This window comes from Globicephala melas, chromosome 9, assembly GCF_963455315.2.
Source record: "Globicephala melas chromosome 9, mGloMel1.2, whole genome shotgun sequence".
Classification (NCBI taxonomy): Eukaryota; Metazoa; Chordata; class Mammalia; order Artiodactyla; family Delphinidae; genus Globicephala; species Globicephala melas.
The window spans coordinates 40,490,162-40,514,830 of record NC_083322.1 but is presented as its reverse complement, the minus strand read 5'-3'; the positions used below and the strand labels follow the sequence as shown (position 1 = coordinate 40,514,830).

The 24,669-nt window shown below is 42.3% G+C and overlaps 2 protein-coding genes across 6 annotated transcripts in view; both read right to left on the bottom strand.

The window, feature by feature from the left end:
- Positions 1 to 3,315, bottom strand: part of AOAH (acyloxyacyl hydrolase) — a 251,607-nt gene extending 248,292 nt beyond the window's left edge. The window contains exon 1 of the mRNA XM_060305408.2: positions 3,271 to 3,315. The gene's annotated coding sequence lies outside the window, so the exon portion shown is untranslated. The remainder of the gene's footprint in view (positions 1 to 3,270) is intronic.
- Positions 3,316 to 6,037: 2,722 nt separating this feature from the next.
- ELMO1 (engulfment and cell motility 1) overlaps positions 6,038 to 24,669 on the bottom strand; it is a 550,105-nt gene continuing 531,473 nt past the window's right edge. For all 5 annotated transcript variants that reach the window (XM_060305403.1, XM_060305401.1, XM_060305402.1 and 2 more), the window contains 3 exons: positions 24,142 to 24,224; positions 12,933 to 13,010; positions 6,038 to 7,449 (listed from right to left, as the gene is read on the bottom strand). In XM_060305403.1, the coding sequence (XP_060161386.1) occupies positions 7,249 to 7,449; positions 12,933 to 13,010; positions 24,142 to 24,224 (362 nt within the window). In that variant the 3' untranslated portion in view covers positions 6,038 to 7,248. The remainder of the gene's footprint in view (positions 7,450 to 12,932; positions 13,011 to 24,141; positions 24,225 to 24,669) is intronic.

The following is a 24,669-nucleotide window of genomic DNA, read 5'->3' as shown; positions in this document are numbered from 1 at the left end:
TGAAATGAAATGAAGTAAAATAAAATAAAAATCGATTGTGTTCTTAAGTTTTAATTATGCAAAAATTCTCTACAAATTCAGTAAGGTCTTGTTTGCTGGACTGTCACAGTTTTAGAAAACTGTGATTCGTTTCAAGTGACATTTTAAGTGGAACACCATCAAACCAGAGTTTATTTATTGAAGGTGAGCTAAAAACCATGTGTCTTAGTCTGTTCAGGTTTCTATAACAAAATACCACTGACTGGGTGGCTTATAAGAACAGAAATTTCTCATAGTTCTAGAGCCTGGAAGTCCAGGATCAGGGTGTCAGCTAGGTCAGGTACCTGTGAAAGCCCTTTACCGGTTAGCAGTGACATTAGATATTCTCATCAGTCATATCAACATGGTAAATTATATCAATGTTAAAGAGTATTACAAAGTTACTTTCTTTTTCCATAGATTTTTATCTTCATTTTACTTTCCTGATATTTATTTTCTCCCCTCCCACCATCTCTTCTCCTCATGTGAAACTGTGACTTTGTATTTGCCAGTATATCATGCTCACCTTTGTATTTTCAATTATTCTGTGTCATTTTATTTTAGGCAGATATCTTATAACCAGCATTTGTCCAGATTTTGTTTGTTCAGGCAATCTGGGAAAGATCTGGTCTCGTTTCTATTTTTGTATTTATACATTAGGCTTCAATTATACATCCTTTTGCCTTTAATTTTTCTGTCTTTGCAGTGATGATCATTTCACCTCTTTTACAGCACACACATATATTCTTTTCTGAACTCAGTTTGATCCTAGTAATTTGATTGATTGATAAGCTCAATCATCTTAAAAGCGAGGCACTTTTACTTGCTGCTGTAAAATAAATAAGTCACGGGATGTAATATACAGCATAGGGAACAGAGTCAATAATATTGTAGGGCTTCCCTGGTGGCGCAGTGGTTGACAGTCCGCCTGCCGATGCAGGGGACACGGGTTCGTGCCCTGGTCCGGGAAGACCCCACACGCTGCAGCGGCTGGGCCCGTGAGCCATGGCCGCTGAGCCTGCGCGTCCGGAGCCTGTGCTCCGCAACGGGAGAGGCCACAACAGTGAGAGGCCCAATTACCGCAAAAAATAATAATAATAATAATAATAATATTGTAATAACTCTGTATGTGACAGTTGGCAACTAGACTTATTGTGGTGATCATTTCTTAATGTAGAAAAAATATCAAATCACTATGTTGTACACTGAAAACATATAATATTGTATGCCAATGGCAATTCAATAATAAACAAACAAACAAACAAATAAATAAAATGGCTTGCAAAAGGAATTAAGAAGGAGAAGCTGGAACCAGAGAACCTGGATTCAAATCCTAGTTTTACCACTTATGTTTTGGCCAAGTCACTTCTTCTAGTAAGGTGTTAACTGCTGCATTTGCCGAACGTGATAGTGATATTGCACTTACATAAATAGAAGAAAAGAAATTAAAAAAAAAAAGAGTGAGGCACCTTGGAAACATGTTTAGCCTGGCCTCCCTGCCTCCGGACACACTCTTCCTGAACTTGCCTTTTGTGCTGCTGTCAGTATGAAAGTGGTGATCTTAAAACGCAAATCAGGTTACTCCATTCACCTAAGTATATATGGCAGTGGCCCCGGCCACATAAAAGATATAGTTCCAACTTCTTGGTCTGCCATTCAAGGTCCTCACTCTCTTTTCCAAGATTATCTCCTACTTTTCTCTCTCCCACACTCATGTCTGTTCCAGCCATAACCCATTTCCTCTTTCTATTGCCTCATGCTGTTACCCCTTCCAGAAAAGCCCTTGATCAATTCTCTTAGAAAGAGTTGATGGAGTGCAGTTAGGTGCCTGGCACTGGGCTCAGGGTAGGGCATGAAAGTGGTGAGAACAGCTGGCCAGGTGCCCTCTCTCATAGGGTTCCCGGCAAGTGAGGAAGACAGTGAAAGCTCAATGACCATAAGTAAAAGTGGCTCTGGGAACACAGAGCCGGAGCCCCCAACCTTGACTTTGATGTCCAGGGAAAAAAATGATCATACTGGGACCTGAAGGGTGAGCAGAGAGTGAGCCTGGCCTTCTTTCCCTTGTCACCTGGTGGCTTCCTGCTCATCCTTCCAACCCTCTCTCAGGCCTCACTTCCCTCCAGGCAGAAGAAGTCACTTCCTGCTCCGTGTGCTAGCTCAGTGTTCTCTACACTAAGATCCTTTTAGCTCTGGATTGCGTTTATTTGTCTGCCTTTCCTGTCCTAGGCTATGAGACTCTAGAAGGCCGAGTCACTTGTTTACTTTTGCATCCCTGTGCCCTGTGCACGGTGCATAGCGAGTGCCTGAGGAAAGTGCAAGGGGATTCAGTTCCTGCACCCTGCTTGTCTGTGCCCAGCACCTCTCCTAGCCCTGGACCCAGCCGGTGCATTCCTGAACCTCTTTCTCTGGCGAAGCTTTCCTTGGTTGCTCGACTTCCAGACTCCTCTTCTGATTCTTCTATACTTTGTCCCTAAACTGACTCTAGCATTCAGAATGCCCCTTCTCTGGTACCTGTTTGCTTCCATCCCTCAAGGGGCTTCGGGGGGGGGGGGGGTAACTCTTTTCATTAGCAAAACAGAGTGGCAGACAAATAGCACCTACTAAGAAGTGTTTATTGAAGGTGTTGTGTGCTTTTAATAGCATGTCCTCTCCGAGATTTGGTGCCTGGGAAAGGATATTTGCTTATGAGGTGATAGAAATTTAATTTAAAAAATGAGAGCTACATATCCCAATTTGCTTCCTTATCTACATTGGCTTCCGGGAAGCCCAGATTTAGATGTAATGTTCAAGCAGATCAACTACACGTCATGTTTCTGGTAGAATTACTTCCTTCCTTCATTTGGGTGTGTTCTGATTAAAAACATTTAACATTCATTTTACTGTCAGAAAAAAATGTGATTCCATTAAAAGAAAAATATAGGGTATAACTATATTTTCATATAGAATTATACCATATATCCTCCACCCACCCACCCATCCCCCAAGTTTATTTTAAATTGTGGTTTTATTGCAAGTTACCTCAAATATTTATTTCAAGAGTATGTTCAAATTTAAATTTTTCTCCTTTCTTCCTTTCCTTTGCTTATTATTTTCCTTTTTCATAAAACAGGCTGAATTGGTTGAAACATGCCGTATAGTTGAACTATACTAAAGATCATTCAACCACTGTGTTACCATCAAGGAAAGGAGAGGACGTGAGGGAAGGAGAGGGCATGGATGGGGGAGCAAAGGGATGGGAGGGGATTTACTTACTGAGCGATGACAATTTCCAGGCCCCTCATCCACAGGTTTCTCAAGTCATGAGATTTCCATTTTAGAATGAGGTTTGGCTTCCATTTCTTTGATTGGAGAAGTCCAACAAGCTGTCTCATGATGTCCCCTCACTTTTATTTCTAAAATCTCCCATTTCTCCTCTCTTCCTGATTTTAGGTAACAGCCTTGTTATCTGCTTACTCATCCATTCCAGAAATTCAGGAGTCATTGGCATTCTTCTCTCTCCTTCACTAAAAAGGCAGCTAACTCTGCTGTTTAATGGCTTTACTCTCCTCCCCTTTCCCATCGTTTATACCAAAGTCTGGCTCAAATGGTTCTTGCTTGGGACTATGTCGATCACCTTCTTGCTAATATCTCTTCTTTCCATTTCTCCCACACTGATCTTTCCCCCACATGGGTATTTTGTCTTTGTGATATTTCTGAATGGCAAATCTGACAACATCACTCCTCTGACTACACTCTTTTGCCCTCGAGTAAAATCCCTGGCCAACCATCTCAGGATTTTCATGATTTGTGCCTCTTACATCCTCTGCAGTCTTCTCTCCCTTCCCATCTCATATCCATCCTACATACTGGCCACACTAAATGTTTTACAGATTCTGGAATAGTCACCAGTTTTCCTGCCTCCAGGCTCTGTTTGTATGTTTTGCTCTACTTGGAATGTTTATCTCTTGCGTGGCAAACAGCTTCTCTCTTTCAAGACCTAATTCAAGTTTCTACTCCTCTCTTGGTTTCCCTTACCCCACTTTCAAGCGTGTTGAGCACGACCTCCTTTCTACTACTCTATGTTGTACACAGTTATATAGTATCATTTCCACACTGTGCTGCAATTATTTGGTTTTATATTCGACTAAATTACTTGATTATAACCTTCCCGATTTTACAAATTTTATTCTTGTTGCATGCCAGTGTCTAGCTCTAAGCATGTTTTTGATTATCATAGGAATATTTTATTTCCTTTAAGCTAAAGGTTTATAGTAAGTTAAAGGTTTAAGTTAAAGATTTCATAACTAAGACAAAATTGATAAAAGGCATGTATGGCAACGGTACAACTGCTCAGTTCATTATAAAAGCAGGCAGGTAGGATATGCTTGAGTTGCTAGTTGGAAGGCGGTTTACAATGGATTTGCAAATAGACTCAAGAAGCATTCAGCCTTGCGCTTTTTCTTCTGCAATAATCGTCAGATTTTCCTGCCCTTGGTCACTTTTGTGTTTGAGAGTGCCGGTTAATTACCCATTCCCCTATAGGTTCTGAATAAGAATAAGAGAGGGATTAAAATATCAGCGGATTAAAATTCAATGATCAGTTTTATTTCAGGTAAAGCTGAATTGGAGGATGCAGCTTAGGTTTCACGACAAAACTGGGCTCCTCCTTCAGTGCTCCCTTGGCTTTGGCTGATTTGTCCAAGCTTAGAAACCTGTGGCGACGGGAGCTGAGCTGGTTGCGGGAAGCCTACTGGCTGGGAAAGTTGCCTTTGGCAGCCTAGGCTGAGAAGATGAGGTGGGCAAATGTGGACAGCAACCCTGCACCATATTGCCACAAAATGAAGGAATGATGTCACACTCTCAGGACCTCACCAGTCCTCAAGAGGAGGGTCTACAGGGATGAAGCAGAATGCTTTAATAGCCCTGAAAGGGTTAGTTTCTATTTAATACACCAAAGCAGGAGCAACAGAACAGAGAAGGGTTTGCTCTTCCTAGCAAGGGTCATAGGACGATCAGTCACTTAAACTCAGTGTCCCAGGACCTCAGATATCTTGGTCCAAAGAATTCCCCTGTTTATGGATGGAGTCAGATAATTCCTAAGTAAAAAACGGTATGACTCTGTCTGCTTTCTTTTACCTAACATTTATCATTTTATCAGGATGATGGGTAGATGAATAAGCGCTCCTGACACGAAGGACATACATGTTAATATCACCAAAGCTTAATGTAAAGGAAGTATCAACTTGACACTCAGGTGTGAGTGCGCTGATGTAAAGCGTAATCGCTTGGGAATTACTGTGGGTTATAAAGGAGGTCTTGTTTTTTCTTTTTTTCCTGTAATGTCATCTCAACCAGGACAATTTGTAATTGCACATCTGGGTAACAATAAACAGCAGTGACCTGGAGGCATCTAACACTTCTATTGAGAGTCGAGAGTGGCTTGTGCTGTAGATTCTGCAACACTGGGACCTTTCTGATACCCCTTCCAGCCCTTGGAGTTCATGATCCAGAGATGCCTCCAATGGAACTAACCTCAGAAAAATCCTTTGCTGGGCTCTTACCCATATTTCATTAATTCATAGTTAGATTCATCTAGTTCTGGCTTGACTGATTTCTGGTCTCTGGGTCTGCATTCTTTTCCTTTGCTCACTGTACTCCTTCAAAGTGTGATGTGTTTCATTTGGTCAGTTCCATAAATTATATAATGGTAAGGAAGAAAAAATAAAAGAGAAAGTCACCATCAGGAGGCAACATTGTAAAATGAATAGATCGTATTATTACATAGTGGGTCTGATTTTTGTAGGTGACTTGAGGTGGTCTTCTTAGAAGGATCATTCTTTACTGATATGCAGAGCCTATGGTGACACAGCAATGGTCAGGAGTCCCCTAGGCCAGTGCTTTTCAAACTTTAATATGCACGTGCATCACCTGATTCTGCAGGGCTGGGGTGAGGTTTAAGATTCTGCATTTCTGACAAGCTCACAGGTGATGCTGAGCAGCAAGAACCTAAATTACCAAATCAAAACACCAGCCCCACAACTCATCACAATTAATTTTATTCCACAGCATGTTTAGGGGAATGTTATTCTCAGGAAGAGGTTTAGGATTCAAATAATTAAAAAAAAAAAAAACCTTGGAAAGTACACACCTTTATGTATCTTTTCTTTTCATTAAATATATATCTGTTTGGCAAAAAATGTTAGACTCTTTTGTACAAAAACAAAGCAAAGAAAAAAAATAACCAAAAAAACATAACCCACTCCCCCCCCCCAAACCAATAACCCTGAACCCTTGCAAACTGTCAATACCTGTAATAAGTACAATGATGTAAACTTGGATACTTGACCATCCTGTGGAAACCTGTGCTCAGCAGAACCACCAGGAGAAGGACCACCAAACCCTTCGATAAGCAACTGCCTCTCATCGGGGCTTTTAGATTTAGTACATTAGAGATGGAGCACGGGGACTGGTTTCACCATTTGTGCTTTCAGCTAAGGCGCTGGAAGGGTGTGTGGCAACGAAGAGGGCAGGTCTGGGCTGGGGCGGGGAGAGGAAAGCCAAGACTAGCTGGGAGGCAGGAAGGGTGGTCACAGTCACAGGGCAGACGTGAAGTGGCCATGGGACCCACGGACTGTGTCTGGAGACCCAGCCCTGGGAAGAACTAGGAAGAAGCTTCTGCTGTTGCTCTTGGGACCAGAGAGGGACAGGGCAGGCAAAGGCCGGGACACGGGAGGGAGGGGGCTTGGAAGCAGATTTCAGTGCACATGGAGCTGGCGGTGTGAGCGGACTCTAGAGAGCAGGGGGACGAGGAGTTTGGTCTTCTCAAGTAGCTAGACTGCTTCTTCCAGACACAGGCCTCGGGCACAGCCCTGGGTCTGGCTGTAGGTTTGGGGGCGGTCTGGTGCTGCTGGCTTTCAGCCTCCAGGAGGGGAGGGCTTGCCTGCTGGGATGAAGATGGAAGGGCCCTCTGGCTCCCTTACTGGCGGTGGGTTTTGCTTTTCTCCCTCCTTAGGCTGCAGCAACGGGAGGTGACCTAAAGATTCGGAGTCTAGAAACGGAATCAGGGCGGTGAGCAGGATGCCAGGGAGGGGCAGGAAGACGCCGGGGCTAGAGGCGTTGGGGCCAAAGGAAATGTGGACCACAGCTTTCCTCTACCACAGCGGATTCCAAGGCATGGGAGCGTTTTCATTCTTCTCTCCTGTTAGCTAGCTCTTCCAGTTTGGGAGGGGGAGCTTCTGGGGCCCGGGCGCTTCAGTTACAGTCATAGACAAAGTCATAGTTGCTGGGCTCCTTGGGGATGGGTGGAGGTGCGTCGGGGATCTGAATGTTTTCCAGGTCCAGGAGGCGGAGCTTGATTTCCATGCTGAGCAGCGTGTCCAAGTCATTCCTCGTCAGGTCACTCATCATATCTTTCCCCAGCAGCGCATTCAGCCCATCTGTCCAGATACAGTACTGGTGGGAAGGGAGGTGACAATGAGAACTACTGATGACCATAACAAGAGGAGAAACAATAGCTAGCACTTACTGATCACTCAGGATGGTCTAGGCTCTGTGCTAAGTGCTTTGCCTACATTATCATTTAACATGCACAGCATCTCTATAAAGCTGACATGTCTGGTAGCATCTCTGTTTTACAGATGAGGGAACTGAGGTGGTGAGAAATTAAGTCATTTGGTAGTACGTGGAGTGGGTGGGATTTGAACTTACACAATCTGCTTCCAGTGCCTGCACTCTTCTGTGCCCATGATGCCTCCCTGTGGCGCAGCAGGAGGGTTTGGGTTTTCGTGCCTGTGCAACATAATATCTCTAACATCCCACCAGTGAGTCAATGAGTTTAAGGTATTGGTAGGATATATCCCAACACTCCTGGACTCAACATCAGGTAAAGCTTGCTTCTTTCCTCACTCCAAGTATGCTTCCCAGTCTAATAGCTAATCTCTGCCTATCCTGTCTGATTCCCAGCACTCACGATGACAGCCCAATGGTAGTCCCACCTTTGCATTTCTTAGCAAAAGGTCTAGGAAATATCTGAGTGCTGCCCAATGTCTGGTGGGCAAAGTGGCTAAAATTGTTAGCTGATCTTAACGGAAGGTGGCTTGGCTGCCGGTCTAGGGACCCCTTCTGCCTGGGTCTCCAGGTTCCAAGGTTTTTCTCCTCCAGGTCTCTGGAGCCTGGTCCCTGGGCACATCCCCTGTTTTGGAAAGCACTCCATAGTACCCAACCAAGAGTTTGGTTCTTCCCCTCTCATTAAAATTAATCGTGTCCTTTGCCTCTCCAGTAGACTAGGAACTGTGCTCCGTTTATCTGAGGACCTGCCTTGCTTTTGTCAGTTTCCCTCCAGAGGCTGAAACCCTGCCCTGCCCTGGTATTAGAGCCATGATACCTGGTGGAAGAACTAGCCCCTGCTGCCCGCATCTCAGAAACATGCCTGCATTCTGGATGCTCTGTTTGCTCACCTTTTAGGATGTCCTAGTCCTATGTAGGACCTCTTTGAGAGCAATTTCTCTGCTTTTCCTGTGGGACTGGTCTTCCTTCTCGAACATGCTCTAGATTCCCCCCTCTCTTGCCCTCACTGGGTCAAGCTGCAATTCCAGACCCTGCTTAGCTTGTCCTTTGCACTGTGGTTACCTGGGCTATGTTCCAAAATACGATAGCAGATCTCAACGTAGAAGTACTACGAGACGGCAAGCACTACACAAACCTTAAGTCATAGTGAGGTGATAGACATCTACCACGACGCACATTCGAGGCACCGCTTTTTAAGCCAAGGAGGTGTACCACGGGTGTATTACGAGGCCCGTGTCTGAGTAGCGTGGCCCTGAACTGTAGAGCTTTGGTTCTGCCTTGGCTACGGGATCTCAGCCAAAGCATTTAACCTATCTAAACATCAGTTGAGTGCTAAAGGGTTTCTGGAAGTATTAGTGTCCTCATGAATACCTTAGATAGATTCCAAACACATCGAAACATTCGTTTCCTCATAAATAACGTTAATAAAAATAGATACCCAGGTCTTACCCTGCAGATCCTGATCTTATGGATCTTGGGTCAGGAAATTTTATTTGGAAAAGCTTCTAGCTAATTCTGATGTACCTCCAGATATGGGCACCACTGAACCCCATGCTCTTTAAGGCCCCTTTCAGCTCCGGCACTGTTTCACTGTAAATCCCTACGTGGGGGGATTACTTACCGCTTTCTGTACACAGCTTTCCCAGTCCTGGCTAGCTTCCTAGTACAGATTAATTTAACCCACAGGAACACTTCTGTGGTGCTTTTCTTTCGAGAAGCAGCAAGTACAGAAAATTTTATTAAAAAATCCATCAACCAATAAATAAGAACTCTGTAGTACTGAATCTGAGTTGGAAGTATCAATACGAACTTACAGTGTATTTTATCTTTAAAAAAAAACAACTCCAAGCTCTGTCTAAAAAAAACCTGAAAATAATGACCAACGCCGTAGTGACAGGCACACCTAATGTCCAGATTCTGGTTGCTAAATACCAAAAGGAGCCAAAGCTCCACAGGGAAAAGGTAGGACATGTACAAGATGAACTGGAATATCTTGTCATGCCAGAACGCCTGAAAGCTGCCAAAGACATCTGTCCATAGAACTCAGAAGCTAACCAGAAGGTGTTCCTTCTTTCTCTAGATAATTTGGACACTGATAATGACAATAACTGCAACCTATTGATATACAAATACGTTAAATCCATAACTTCATAATGATACCCAAACACCAAAAATCCTTCACTGGCCTCCTTTGAAGATGCTCATGATTTTGAAAACTGGTCAAGAGAATCAAGCATTATCCTGCCTATCATATGTACACTGTTTAACCTCAGGGTAACCAAAGAGTTGATGAGGCCAGTTTGTCTTTATGTAACTACAATAGAATTGGAATATCAACCTTTTCCAAAGTCTAATAGATCCAAGGATCTAGGCGATAATCATCAACGGCTGCAAACATTTCCAAAAGAGAGACAACCAGACATCATGGAAGAATACAACACTACTGCTGCTTAAAGTAGAGCCTGAGTTTGATGAATCGTCTAACTATCGCTTAATAGGAAATACAGGATGCAGATAAACACGTGAAATGATAGAGCAGGTTATGGTAGGCAGAATAGTACCCTCCTTTGAAATAAGACCATGTCCTAATCCCTGGAACCCGTGAGTATGTTAGGTTACATGGTGAAGGGAATTAAGACTGCTAACCATCTGATCTTAAAACAGGGATTTTTATCTGGGATTATCTAGGTGGGCCCAATGTAATCACAAAGGTCCTTACAAGTGGAAGAGGGAAACAGAACAGGAGTGAGAGAGAGGGAGATTTGAGTATGGAAGAGGCGGTCAGAATGATGCGGTGTGAGTACTTAACCCGCCGTTACTGAGACGGATGGAGGTGAGGAAGGGGTAAGGAAATGGATTATCCCCTAGTCCAGAAAGGAGTTCAGCTCTGTCGATACCTTGAGTTTAGCCCAGAAAGACCTGCATCCGACTTCTGATCTCCAGAATTGTAAGATAATACATTTATGTTGCTTTAAGCCACTAAATTTGTGGTAATTTGTTACAGCAGCCAAGGAAACTAATACACAGAATTAAAATCAGCAAAATCTAGACTATTGACTATGCTACCAAACAGATGAGCTGGTTTTTTCAATGAATAAATTGCAAGGAAAAAAAACACATGCACATGTTCATGAGAGAAGGAGAGAGGAACCTATAGATTCAAGGAAACTGAAGAAACACGTGAACCAATTGTTATGTATGGATCTTATTTGGATTCTGATCTGAACAAAGTATAAAAGAAAAAAAGAAAACCAGAAATGAGACAGTTGGAGAAATCTGAAAACTGACTGCAAATCGTGGTATTAAAACGTTACAAAATTGGGTGTGATCATGGTATGATAGTTACGTTTCCAAGTGGACTCTTTATTACTTAGAGATGCACATGGGAATATTTACAAATAAAATGATATGATATCTGGATGAGCTTCGAAAATAATCTGGGGTGTTGTGGCAGCTGGGTGTGAGTGAGGGTATAGGTGAAACCTAATTGGCCATGAGCTGATAATTGCTGAAGCTGGGGATGGGCACTGACAGGAAGTCATGGGTCCAGGTCCTGCTTTCCTCCTTCCAAGCTACACAGTGCAGGGGCCAAAGAGAAAGTGTTTCTGGAACAAGACCCCCATGGTTTAAATCCAAGCTCTATCACTTACTGCTTGTTTCGTCTTGGACAAGTTTCTTAACCTCTCTGTGCCTCATTTCCCTTTTTTATAAAATGGGAATAACGTTAGAGGATTAAGAGAGGTGAAGCACATAAAGCATTGAATGGTCCCTGGTGCAGAGTATTCCGTGGTGCAGAGTATTCCGGTTATAATTACTATTATCAGTACTATTGTCGAGTTATTCAATTTTGGGAGGCCTCTCTCTCCCCCTCTGATAAACAAGGATATCTGTGACAGAGCTTTCCATTTTATGGAGCGATTATGCAAATAAAATGAGGTAATAGATACGGAAGTGGTCTGAAAAATACTTTTAATTTACACAAGTGTATGGCATTTTTCTCCTCACTACATCGGTAAAAAATGGCAGATATGAATAATAATGTGGCAGTCCCAGAACATTTATCCTTATCTGGAATTAATGTATACTGGGAAAAACAGCGTTGTATAGATTTAAATAGCATCTGCAGCTCTACCATTTGAAGTAGTTTCCTATACATCCGTATATATCTTGAATACGGTGGCCTGTGTACAACCACAATTTTATTTAAAAAGAGAAATGGTAGGACACAGTGTGTATTTTCAGGAAGATGAAGACAAAGTCATCCCCTTCTGTGAACGAAATGTCAAGTAACACAGAATTATATTTAAGTGCCGCTCTAAAAGCAGGATTTGCATATAATCTTTCTTCTCTCTTTGGGATGTACAATTTTATTCAAAAGCTTCAAACCAGTGAAAACCAAATACAGAATAACTTCTAAATGAGCTAAGTCTCCCAGGGGAAATGGGGAACAAAATTCAAATTCTATTAAAATGTTCCTTCCTTTCTAAAAGCTTTCTATGTAACCACATGCACAACAAAAATTTGAATGGTATCATCTAAAAATAAGAGTTTCAAGCATGATGTTGGGTTCTAGTTTACAAGAGAAAAAGTTAAATCAACCAGAGCTGCTACTTCATCTTACAAATGCATTTTCCTGGATTTATGCTAAATATGTTAAATATAGCTGACGGCATGATTCAAGAAGAGAAACAAATTATACATATAACAAGATGTCAAAAGGAATAAAAGCATCTCAAAAATAAAATTCCAACAGCAGAGACAGCCCTAAACCTCTTAAAATAACTTACAGAAACATGGTAAAAAACCTACTTCATCAAATGTTTTAAAGAATAGAAATAAGTTTATCATGGGAAAATTCTGGCCCAAAGCTAAATATCCAAGGAAAACCAAAGCTATAAGCCAGGGCTGATACTTCCTCTGGGTTAACGATTATGCCCTTACTGAGTATGAAGCATGTGTACATTCTTCTTCTTTACCATAAACTCTTTATTTTTATTTTTTAAGTTTTTGTTTATTTATTTATTTTTTGGCCACGCCACGTGGCATGTGGGATCTTAGTTCCCCCAATCAGGGATCGAACCCACGCCCACTGCAGTGGAAGCGCGGAGTCTTCACCACTGGACTGCCAGGGAAGTCCTTACCATAAACTCCTGATCAAGCTAAGAAGAAGTTGAATCTGTTACAACCTGCAGTTTTTCGAGAGGTTTCCGTTCTATTCCAAATCAACAAGATGTACCTTCGTTCGTGATTTTTCTCAGGTAGACATTTTTTAAAAATGAAATTTCTTTCTTCCCAATATTTTTTACCTGCTTGTTTTTCTTGAGAAAATATGACGTTCTCTCATAAATTAACCCCACTGAGACCCTTACCTCATGCTTGTCAGGAGCTATGAAGTTCAGCTGGCAGTTTGAGTCATACAGGATCGAGAAAGCAAGTTCAAGCACCTCCTAAGAGAGATTAGAGAAAACACCACATTGAGGAAAGTTGACACATTTGTTCTGTAGTCACAAATGGCTGCAGATTGAACATGGAATAGTGACTGCAGTGTGTCCAGGCAAGAGGAGCAGCTGTGAGGCTGACGGGAGGAAGGAGCATGTTTTTCAAGGTTCACAGCACATTTCCTTCTCTCTGTTCAGGGGGAGTCTGCGTGAACCATCTCATTTAATTCTCAAGACAGCGCATGGAGCAAATGTTATCATTCCCCTTTTATGCAAAGGAGCTCAGAGAGGTTAAGTGAGTTGTCCAAGGCCACATATCCCCAAAGCTGTGCTACTCTCCTATCTTCAGCATCTCCCTCCCAGGGAGACCATGAAAAACAGTAAACTCCTTCCCAATCAGCAGCATTATGGGCTGCTCTATCTTCTATCATTTCCAAACAGACAGGTGTCCATAGGCGTATAAACTTGCTAAAACATGAAAGCTACGTAGGAGGTAATGAGGCTTCTGGATGAACCCATCATCTGTAGGTAACACGTCTGCACTTTGACCTCTGAACTACTGTAGAGCAAAGGCTACACAAAATCTAGTTTTATCCTATAGTGGCTGCAGGGTATAAAGGAGAACATGGGCCCAAGTGGCAGAATAGCTGGGGTTCATTCATTGGTGAGTGTTCGTTCGAATGTCTGGGTTCATTCATAATACAGACTATGAGACAGACCCCCAGGACCAAGGACTAAGTGACATTGTCATTTCATTGTAGCTGAATGACCTTGGCTGAGACACTCAGTGTCATGCCTAATATGTAGGTTAATATATGCTTCTCAAATTGTATGTACTGTGCAATATTGGATACTATGATTTTTCTATTGGACTGACAGCAGGGTACAACCTATGGAAGATGAGAGTCATTGCACATCTCAACACCCTAACAACTCCTAATTTGGAGGGAAGGGCCAAATGAGTCCACATCGGTGCTCTGCATCACTGTAACACACGTGCTAACCTTCCTTCTCTGTGTCTGTTAGGCACCACTGATGACTGCCCCTTTCCCTTGTGCTATGACCTGGGAACTGCACTCTCAGTAACTACCCACAGGTGTTCTTTCTTGGGGAGGTAGATCTCTCCACATCATTCTCTACCTCAACATCTGTCAGAGGATTTGCCTTTGGCCAGTAAGTCACAGCAAGAATGCCCCCAGAAAGAAGGCAGCAGGCAGAAAGATGAGGTCAATGCCTTCAGATTTCAGATGAGAAAGAATTCTTCCAAGTGAACTCCAGAGGCCCAGCATTAGCTGGATGCCTCTCCTGACACAGCAAACCATCAGGCTATTTGTGGCTCTCATGGATTTTATCTGTGTCTGGCTCACCTCTAGCTGTCCCATCATTAAGGGAAAACAGCTCTTGTTCTGAGCCCAGACCTACCAGTATCTCATACTCTTAGGGCATCCTCGCCCTATCAGAAATAGAAACAAGTGAAGGAAAGAATGCTGAGTCATAGAATGGGATCTGTTCTGCTAAACTACCCCCTCTGCATTTTTCATTTTTTAAAAAATTTATTTTTGGTTGTGTTGGGTCTTCGTTGCTGTGCGTGGGCTTTCTCTAGTTGCGGCGAGCCGGGGCTACTCTTCGTTGCGGTGTACAGCTTCTCATTGCAGTGGCTTCTCTTGTTGGGGAGCACAGGCTCTAGGCACGTGGGCTTCAGTAGTTGTGGCACACAGGCTCAGTAGTTGCGGCTTGTGGGCTCTAGAGCCTAGGCTCAGGAGTGTGGTGCAGGGGCTTAGTTGCTCCGCGGCATGTGGGATCTTCCCAGACCAGGGATCGAACCCGTGTCCCCTGCTTTGGCAGGTGGATTCTTAACCCCTGCACTACCAGGGAAGTTCCTGTATTTTTCATTTGTTTCTTCCTTAGGATTCCACTCAAGCCTACCCAGTTAAGATCAATAATATTAAAAAAGAGTTCGCCAAAACAAACAAACAAAAACAATTTTCACATAAGTTTGGCATCTCTTTTGGGTCTTTTAGTTTATAATGAAAATGGTCATGGGCCCTAGTAGTGGTACCATAATTGGTGTCATCCTTTTAAAAAAGTCAGTAAGGCAATCCATATCAAGAACGAGGGGTCCCACTCCCGGGGTTATTCCTAAAGAAAATTCAAAAGGAAGCAAAAGCTGTATATATCATTACCTGTAAGAACATAATATGAGAAACTAAATAAATGTCCTCCTTTCCTTGGGTAAACCATCAAAAAAATCACAAATTAGCAACCCAGAGAAATACATGCAGTCAGGCGTTCAGTATAATTATGAAAATCTGATCTTAAGTGAAAAAAAGCAAGAGAAATGAACACTATATACATACAAATCACAATTATGAACAATGTCTTCCTGTGGTTGGAAACTGGAAGCAAATTGTGAAATGAAAATAATTATGTTAAGGTGCTAGGATCACAGGTGATTATTTTCTTTTAAAAAACTGAAAACATTTTTTCAACAAAATGTTAAGCTCTCATCTCATAAATTCATAAAGATTGTTCTTAGATGAGAAACACTGATATAGATGATGATTTCTTTACTAATCTTAGTGTCATTCATTAGGAAAAGTCTTTGACTCATACTTGAGAGACTGGAGAGAAAGGAGAGGACAGGCTTTGCTTTTGGACACCCAGTCAGTACATTACAGCAGCACCACGTGACCTTCGGAGGTCAACAGGAAAACATGAATCTGACAATGGATTTCCGGCTGATGTTGGACCATGACTGCCACTTTGCCTAGGGCAGGCGCATGGCTAATCCATCCCCTTGCTTACGACAGCAGGTGTGAGCATCACCAGAGCCCAGACGTGGCCTCTTGACTAGGTGCTGAAGTCACGTGAGACCAGAGTGTCAGCGTGGTTGTCCTTTGTGATACTTTCTCTTCTGCAGGGCAGGGAGGGAGCAGGAAGAAAAAGGAGGGGGCCTCAAACTTTGGGTTTTGCCCTTCTAAGGCATTTACCAGTGAAGATGTGAATGAGCGGAGCTGTCATGACCTAGATTTCTGATAAACACAGGGAGGAAATAGGAAATTCGTGAGAATATCATTCCCCACTTTAATTTCACCAAAGCTGCCTGGGAGGGGTTGGAGGAATTACTTCTATGACCCGCATGCCTGCGTTAAAGGCTGCTATCACTTATAATGAGTTTTACTGACGTCCCTGGCCGGCTGTCATTGAGGCATCAGCGGAGGTCAGCTCTCCAGCACTTTGAGCAAGCAGACTGAGGAGCTGGGAGCGGTGGCCTCTCAGGCTAACACTCCAGAAGCTGCCACCTGTCCAAACTGTCTGTGAGGGAGAGAGGTGCCAGGAGATGGTGGAGTAAGCAGTCATGGATCTGGGGCAGTGTCCCCCTCAGGGGCTCCTTGGCACACACCACAACACTTTCTTAGACATCTGATGCTCTGGGGCTTTGCTACTCACTACTTAAGGTCTTTTATTCCCTCTGGATTTAAGTCAGTGGAAAATCATGTCCAGGAGCGGCTTATTTCCATCCTCTGTTCCACTAATGCACATCTCCCACCTCACCATGTGGAGGAAGGCCTGGGATAAGTGAGTTCTGGGGTTAGAGGATACGGGAGGAACTGATCCTATGGTCTCTGACCCCATATTCAACCCTCTAGCCCTGGGACTAGAGACAAGGCATGTGGGGTCAGGGGATGCTCAGAGAAATTCAGGGCATGATGGTGCCTTGGTTTGGGGATTGTCATCTTCCAGGGGTCAGATGATGGGTTGACTGAATACGAGAGTAGAGTTTTAGACAACATATCTTCGGTGTATAGCGTTGGCCGCCATTCCTTACGTTGCTTTGGGTGACTTGCCTCATTTGGCCATCTCGCGTGGCATTCACTTTAATTATGTTGGCTCTCCACCATCTATCTACGTTATCTTGAGGTCAAAGAATTTTGATTAAAGGTGTAGGATATAACTTGGCATGTGTGTGTGCTAAATATAGCCAGAGAACCAGATATCATAGCTATGAAGCATTGTTGCTCACCTGTATATCTATGAGTTTGAGTTTACATTTTAGAAGGCAAACTCAGTCATTCATATCGTGAATAATAAGATAGGATCTTGCCTTCTATAAGCAGCTATAATGTTCTGGTCCCCAGCTATCTTAGCATGATCAGCCAATAGTTCTCTAACCCATTTTCTTCTCTCTGTCCCCACCAATCCTGTACTCTGAATTGAATGTTTCTCAATCAGAGGATGCACTTTTACATGTCAAAAGGCCCCACGTGCCTTTTCACATATTGTTTCCTCCTCCTAGAAAGTCTTCCCCTCACTTCTCCTTTTCAAAAGCCAGCTCAGACATCATTTCCTCCACAAGCTTTCTCAAGTCTCCCAGGCTCTCCTGGTATTTAAATTTACTGGGGCAGAGGCAACATTGGATTGTCATTTCACGTTGATACTTAAGTCTTATATCTGTTAGACACCCAAGGACAGGCGCCAGGTCGTATACCGAATCTTTGGATTCCCAGCACCCAGCACAGGCCTGGTATAAAGAAGATACTCTATACATTATGAGTATGAATGGTGAACGAAGTAAATCTGAATAAAAGGCTTTTTGGTTACGACCAGGCTTTTCAAGCTGAGGCTAGAACCTCAGCTTCTAGTATAATCTGCTTCTTATTTCAGGTACATGAAATCATACTGGAAAAATAAAAGCTGGGCTCTGGACATGGTGAGATTCAAGCTTCTTTCATGTCAAATATATTCCTATCCCTTTCACTGAGATCTGGTCACATCTTCCCTCTGGGGATTACATGTTAACTGTTTAACTCTTAAGGCCCAAATCAGTGGGATAAGTACCAGGAATGCCCACTTTCAAAGATACGGCGACAAATCAACTTTATTTTATGAACCACAGAGTTTAAATTTAGAATCCTTAATCCTCGAAAGTCAAATTCTTCCAATTGAATTTGCATTCACCCATGATAATTCTTTTCAAGTGTTAGACATTTCCTAAGTGTTAGACATTTCCTAATCTCTCTGTGAAGAAGCCAACACTTCTTGTGTCCACAGAAATTTGTCTGTTGCACCAACCTCTTTTAAATACATTGGACTCTAAGCTCCAGGAGGACAGGGCCATGTCTGCCTGTTCGTCACTCTGTGCCCAGGGTCTATCCTATCTCAGGTGCTCTAATGCGCACTGAGTGAATGACTCTATGAGCAAGTCTTAGACCATGACTGGCATGCCAGATGTTGAATGAGTGAGAAGTACTATCAGTTACCAACATCTTGCTATTAACAAGTGTCTGCCTTAAAGATGCTAATGTCCCAGTTTGCCCTGTTCAGTAATTAAGCTAATGGAAAGTCCTGTGGCACAAAATGTCAGAACCTACTCTCTGGCTGGAAAAGCTGAAGAGCCAGCAACACGCCTTGGGTGCTGCCCACTGCCGAGCACTGACAGACCTCCTGTGGACAGATTTTGGCCAACTCTCCTTTTAAGCTGCAGGTCTCCCCTCTCCTGTCCAGAAGTCCCAGACATAGGGAGGAGCAGGCCTCTGGAGCACTGGGGAAGGGGTGTGGGTGTGGATGGATTGAGGAAATAAATTATTAGAACTGTGGGTTTCCTTTCTGCCTTTTGACGTTTTACCTGATGAACCAGATGTATGAATGCTATTAACATTACAAGACAAACAATTTTCATATGCATACAAATGAAAGAGCCAGGCTGGTAGAGATACCACTGTTTCTCTCAGCCCTCAAGGCAGCCTAGAAAAGCTGGGAGTGGCTGGAATATCTCTGTCAGTGAATCCCAGGAAGTAGCCTCCATTTGAAGTCTTATTTATGTGTTTATAGCAGTGTGCCCCATTATCCATCCATCCATCCATCTGTCCACCCACCTGTCCAATTTTCTATGTGTCATTTACAAGTTTTTTTTTAAAGTCTGGAAATGTCATTTACTCAGTTTGTTTTGTTGATCTCCTCTAAGGGGAGAGGAATCTCCTACAAGAAGGCCAAAACTACCCACAGATATCCTAGGCTCAAATGAGAACATCATCTCTACACCTGTTTTGATATTGGTAACTTGTATCTTCTTTCATTTTCTCTTGGTTAGTCAGGCTAGAAATTTATCAATTTTATTTATGTTTTCCAAGGACCAAGTTTTTTTTTTTTTTTTTTTTTTTGTGGTACGCAGGCCTCTCACTGTTGTGGCCTCTCCCGCTGTGGAGCACAGGCTCCGGACGCGCAGGCTCAGCGGCCATGGCTCACGGGACCAGCCGCTCCGCGGCATGTGGGATCTTCCCGGACCGGGGCACGAACCCGTGTCCCCTGCATCGGCAGGTGGACTCTCACCCACTGCGCCACCAGGGAAGCCCAAGGACCAAGTTTTGATTTTGTTGATTTTCTCTACTGTTTTCTTATTTTCAATTTCATTCATCTCTAATATTTACTATTTCTTTTCTTCTGCTTGCTTTAGGCTTAAATTGCTCTTTTTTCTCTAGTTTCCTAAGGTGGAAACTTTATTGATTTTAGATCCTTCCTCTTTTCTAATACATGCATTTAATGGTATAAATTTCCCTCTATGCACGGCTTTCACTAAAACCCATACATTTTGATAAGTTATATTTTCATTCTACTTAGTTTAAAACATTTTGTAATTTCTCTTTAGACTTCTTTAAACTATGGGTTATTTGATAGTGTGTTTTCAATTTCCAAACATTTGGGGGATTTTCTATCTATCTTTCTGTTCTTTATTACTAGTCTAATTCCATTGTGAAGTAAAACATACTTTGTGTGATTGCTCTTCTTTTAAATTTGTTAAGATGTATTTTATGGCCCAGAATGTGGTCTATCCTGGTGAATGCTTCTTGTAAGGTTGAGAAAAATGTGTATTCTGTTGTTGGGTGGATTTGTTAATTGGACGTAGTTGACTGATGGTGCTGTTCAAGTAATCAATATCCTTATTGATTTTCTTTCCACTTGATGTATCAATTACTGACAGAAGGGTACCAAAATCTCCAGGATAATAATGGGTTTGTGAATGTCTCCTTTCAGTTCTCTCAGTTTGTCTCATGTATTTTGATATCTTTGTCCATCCCCTTACTTTCACCTATCTTAGTCCTTATATTTAAGTGGGTTTCTTGTAGAAAACCATATAGTTGGTCTTGCTTTTTATCCACTTGGACAATGTCTGTCTTTTAATCAGTGTATTTAGACCACCGACATTTAAAATGACTATTGATATAGTTAGATTATATCTGCCATGTTTGTAACTCTTTTCATGTGTTGTATTTGTTCTTTATTTTTAATTTTCTCCCTTTTTTTGTCTTCTGTTTTGAGTATCCCAACTCCTCCCTCCTATCCCTTATGACTTTGCTGTCATTCATTTCACTGATCCATATGCTATAATCATCTAACACATTTTACTATTATTATTTTAAGCAAAGAATTATCTTTTTGATGAATTAATAAGAAAAAAATATATTTTTATTTTACCTTCATTTATTCCTTCTCTGACACTCTTCCATTCTTTATGTAGATTCAAGTTTCTAACCTATGTAATTTTCCTTCTGGCTGAAGAATTTCTTGCAGAGTAGGTCTGCTGGCAATGAATCTCCTTGGTTTTGGTTATCTTAGAAAGCGTTTCCCCTTCACTTTGGAAAGATAATTTCACTGGATATGGAATTTTAAGTTGTTTTTTTTTAACACTAAATATTTCACTCTACTTTCTTCTTGCTTGCATGGTTTCTGATGAGAAATCTACTTTAATTTTAATATTTGTTCTTCTACCAGTAAGGTGTTTTTCCTCCTGTGGTTTAAGATTTTCTCTTTCTCTTTGGTTTTCTTCAGTCGGAATATGATATGCCTAGGGGTGTGTGTGTGTGTGTGTGTGTGTGTGTGTGTGTGTGTGTGTGTGTGTGTGTGTGTGTGTGTGTGTGTGTGTGTTGGTATTTATCCTGCTTGGTATCTTCTAAGCTTCCTGGATCTGTGGTTGGATATCTATCTTTAATTTTGGAAAGTTCTTGGCCATTATTGATTCAATATTTCTTCAGTTCTATTCTCTTTCTTTTGGTATTTTAATTATACATATATTATACTTTTTGCAATTGTCTGTCAGTTCTCTGATGTTCTAATTTTTTTCCTTTTGGCATTTCAGTTTAGGAAGTTTCTACTGACTCATTTTCAAGCTCACTAATCCTTTCCTCAGCCATGTCAAGTCTACTGAAGAGCCCATTAAAAGCATATTTTATTTCACTTCTGTTACAGTACTTTTTACTTATACCCTTTCCTTTTGATTCAGTTCTAGAGTTTCCGCATCTCTGCTTGTATTATCCATCTATTCTTTCATGTTGTTTACTTTTTCCATTAGAGCCTCTAATCCTTTTAATCACAGTTATTTTAAATTCTCTGTCTGATAATCCCAGCATTTGTGCCGTACTGCAGTCTGGTTCTGATGATTGCTTTGTTTTTCCAGGCTGTTTTTTAATTGCTTTTTGGCATGCTTGTAACTTTTTGTTGAAATCCAGACATGCTGTATCAGGTAATAGGAAGGGAGATACACAGACCTTTAGAGTGATGATTTATGTTAATCTAGCAAGGAATTGGGATATGTTAAATGTTTGCTATACTGTAAGTGCCAGAGGCTTCAAATTCCTCTAGTGTCCCTGTTTTTGTCTACCCTACTGACTTTGAGCTTCCCTAAATACTCCTCCTCAGAGAGAGGTTGTATCTTGCAGAACTTTCAGGTATAATCCAGTGTTACTATTTTGGAGTCTAGTGGTATAGTGGTAGGATATGGGTGAGGGATAGCACTCCATAACTTTCCAATTAAATCTCCATCTTTTGGGGGTCCTATGTCTTGTGGCTGTCACCTTCTCAAGTGTATCTCTAGTAGTATAGCTTTCCCAGTAGCATAGCTACAGAGTTTCCTACTGATTTCCTTGAGGTTCTGACTGCTGTTGATTATATCTCCCCCAACCCCAACCCTGTGGTTGAGATAAGAAGTCTAAAAAGGAATGCAATGGGAGAAATTCCTTTCCCCTAGCTGGGATAAAGGTTTGGAGAACAGGGCTTCGTTATGGAGAAGGCTCTGTCATATTCCAGGATTACTCACCTCTTTCCCCTCCCAGAGCCATGATGGAAGTGGGCAGTGGGGGATGGGGGACTCTCCATAAGATCTTCACTGAGAGAATCTGCTAGGTTTACTGGAAATAAAGCCCATCAAAGTATGCCCCCACAAGACTGCAACCCCCAGGAGTTTCTCACTCTCATACTAGCAGTCATCAGAATTGCCAGCTAAATGATCTTACAGCTTACGGCTCCAGTAGATTCTGCTTCAGGTGAGCAGATCTGGCTGTGACTCTCTGGATGCACCTGACTCTCCAGATTCCATGGCTGTGGTCTCCCCTGCAACATCAGTTCTCTTGGTAGTTCCAAGAAAATTGTTGATTTTCACTTTATTCAGTTTCTTCTTACTGTAAGGATAGGAGTGACAACTCCTAGGCTCTTTACAGGTTGGGGTGAAACCAGAAGTTCCTTCACACCTGTTTTACATAATTCGCTGTCCCAATCAGAATGCTTGAGTCCTTGCAAGTTGCTTGGCTGCCAACTATACCCCTCCTAGCCTTCTTTAGGTTACAGACTCTTTTGCTGCCAATTTCCTCACACCTTGTCCTGCTCGGCTCCAAGTGTTATATAACCAGGGGGACCTCAGCTGGAGCTGAGCAGAGCCGGTGCTCCATCTGTTATCAGGTGGTCTTGAAGGAAGGCGGCCCCACAGGAGGCAAACCATGAAGGCTGGGGACTTGCGTCTCTAGTTAAGGATGCTCTTCTGGTATATGATGAGCTGTTGAATCCCTACTTCCCCATATCTTGGAGAAGAAAGAAATTCTGTGTAACAGATGACCTACAGACCCCAAGGCATGCCCTTATGTCACTCAGTGTTTTATATGATAGCACTGTGACAGGCTCGACACAGAAGGATTCATATGGACTTGAGGTGAGTTATACTTATGTAACTTAAGAAACAAAAATCTTGTTATCTGTCTCCTTGGCTGTAACCTCTCCCTGTTTTCTTCCTAAACAGCACTTTTTTAGTGCTTTTGATTTTCCTTAACCATAGATAGGGTCATCTTATGCAGACCTGGATTCACCTTCATCTTATAATGACTGAAATTACAGGGCAGGCATTATTCCCTTCAACACTGATTGATAACTAGGATGTGTATAACGTTTACATGTCTCTTAGATAATGACACGGGACAATAAAGAAGCAACCTATTGATCTATGTGACATTTTTGGCTCCGAGGTGCCTGAAGCTTCCAGATGAAGCTGATTAATTTTGTTCATGGACAGATACTATGTAACACAAGATGCCAAGAAGTAAAAAATTGGCTCCCTGATGGCCCCTCCAAGGGCAAATACCTCCAAACGGGGGGCAAGGGAAATTCCTCCATCTTTTCAGAAAATGCCACCTCCCATACCCTCTGTTATGGAATGTAGGCTGTCATGGGGAACAACATGATGGGGAGGGTGAAGAATATTGCAATGTGAAGAGTATTGAAGCAATATTCACCTCTGGGAAGATTTTCTCCCTTAAGCTGGGTTTGAACTGTTTCACAATATTTCCCATGATGCTGAAGAATATCAGGCCTTTAAAAGTTTTCTAAGATTTGTTTTGAGCCATCTAGTCTCTCCTCCCTTTCCCAGACTTCACTGAGACACCAGGCGGGTAACAAGAAGGAGGAAACGAAAGGGATTGGGGTGGAAGTGCAGAAGGGAGAACATGAACATAAATAGAAGGTTAGGAGAGGCCCAGAGGATGGATGGAGATGAGTGGAAAAGGCTTGAGAGAAGACTGGTGACAACAGAGAGAGGGCAATTCCTAGGGCTGTACGTAGAAAGGAAGTGAGAGAATGCAAGGCATGGAGATTCGACAAGTGATCAGTGAGAGAAAGAATAAGACTAGGTAAGAGATGTAAAAGGAATGAGGAAAGGAAAAGGAGCTGAGTTTAAGAGATGTGTAACTGTGTGTGCGTGTGTGCACTCTCACACACACACACACACCAACCACACAAGCATAGCTACCAAAGAAGGGCTCGGCCCACTGCAGTCAGTAACTGTATTGAGCAGATAGAACAATTTGCAACTTGGAAAACATACCTTGTTTTGTTTAAGGGCACCTTTCTCTTTCATATGAGGGCAGTCCTTTCCCGTCACCACAGCTTTGATATCTGCCACCGGCACTGCAATTCATAAGAGAAAATGAAAGTAACTACATCATGTGACAGCTTAAGTGTCCAGAAAGTAGCAAGACTAAGCATCGAGTCTGCTGCTATGGCTGCCATTCCCAGACACTACCGCTAGAAGAGAAAAGAGGTGAAAAGAAAAGAGAAGTCAAGCGGTGTCCAGGGCTAGGAACTAAAATATATCCTTATACCCTGGTAAAAAGCATCCCTGGGGAGAAAAATCTATGTTCATAGTAGAATTTGGTTCAATAAAGCAAATACCTAAAAAAAAAGACCAGAAACAACAACAAACCCATCATAGTTGCATTAAAAGTGATGGTACTAGAAGCAGCGGTAATAATCATACTAATAGTGGTACTGATACTGATTTTATGGAAGACATCTATGTGCCAGGAGCAATGCCAAATGCTTCCTACAGATGGATATCTCCTGCTACAGTTGC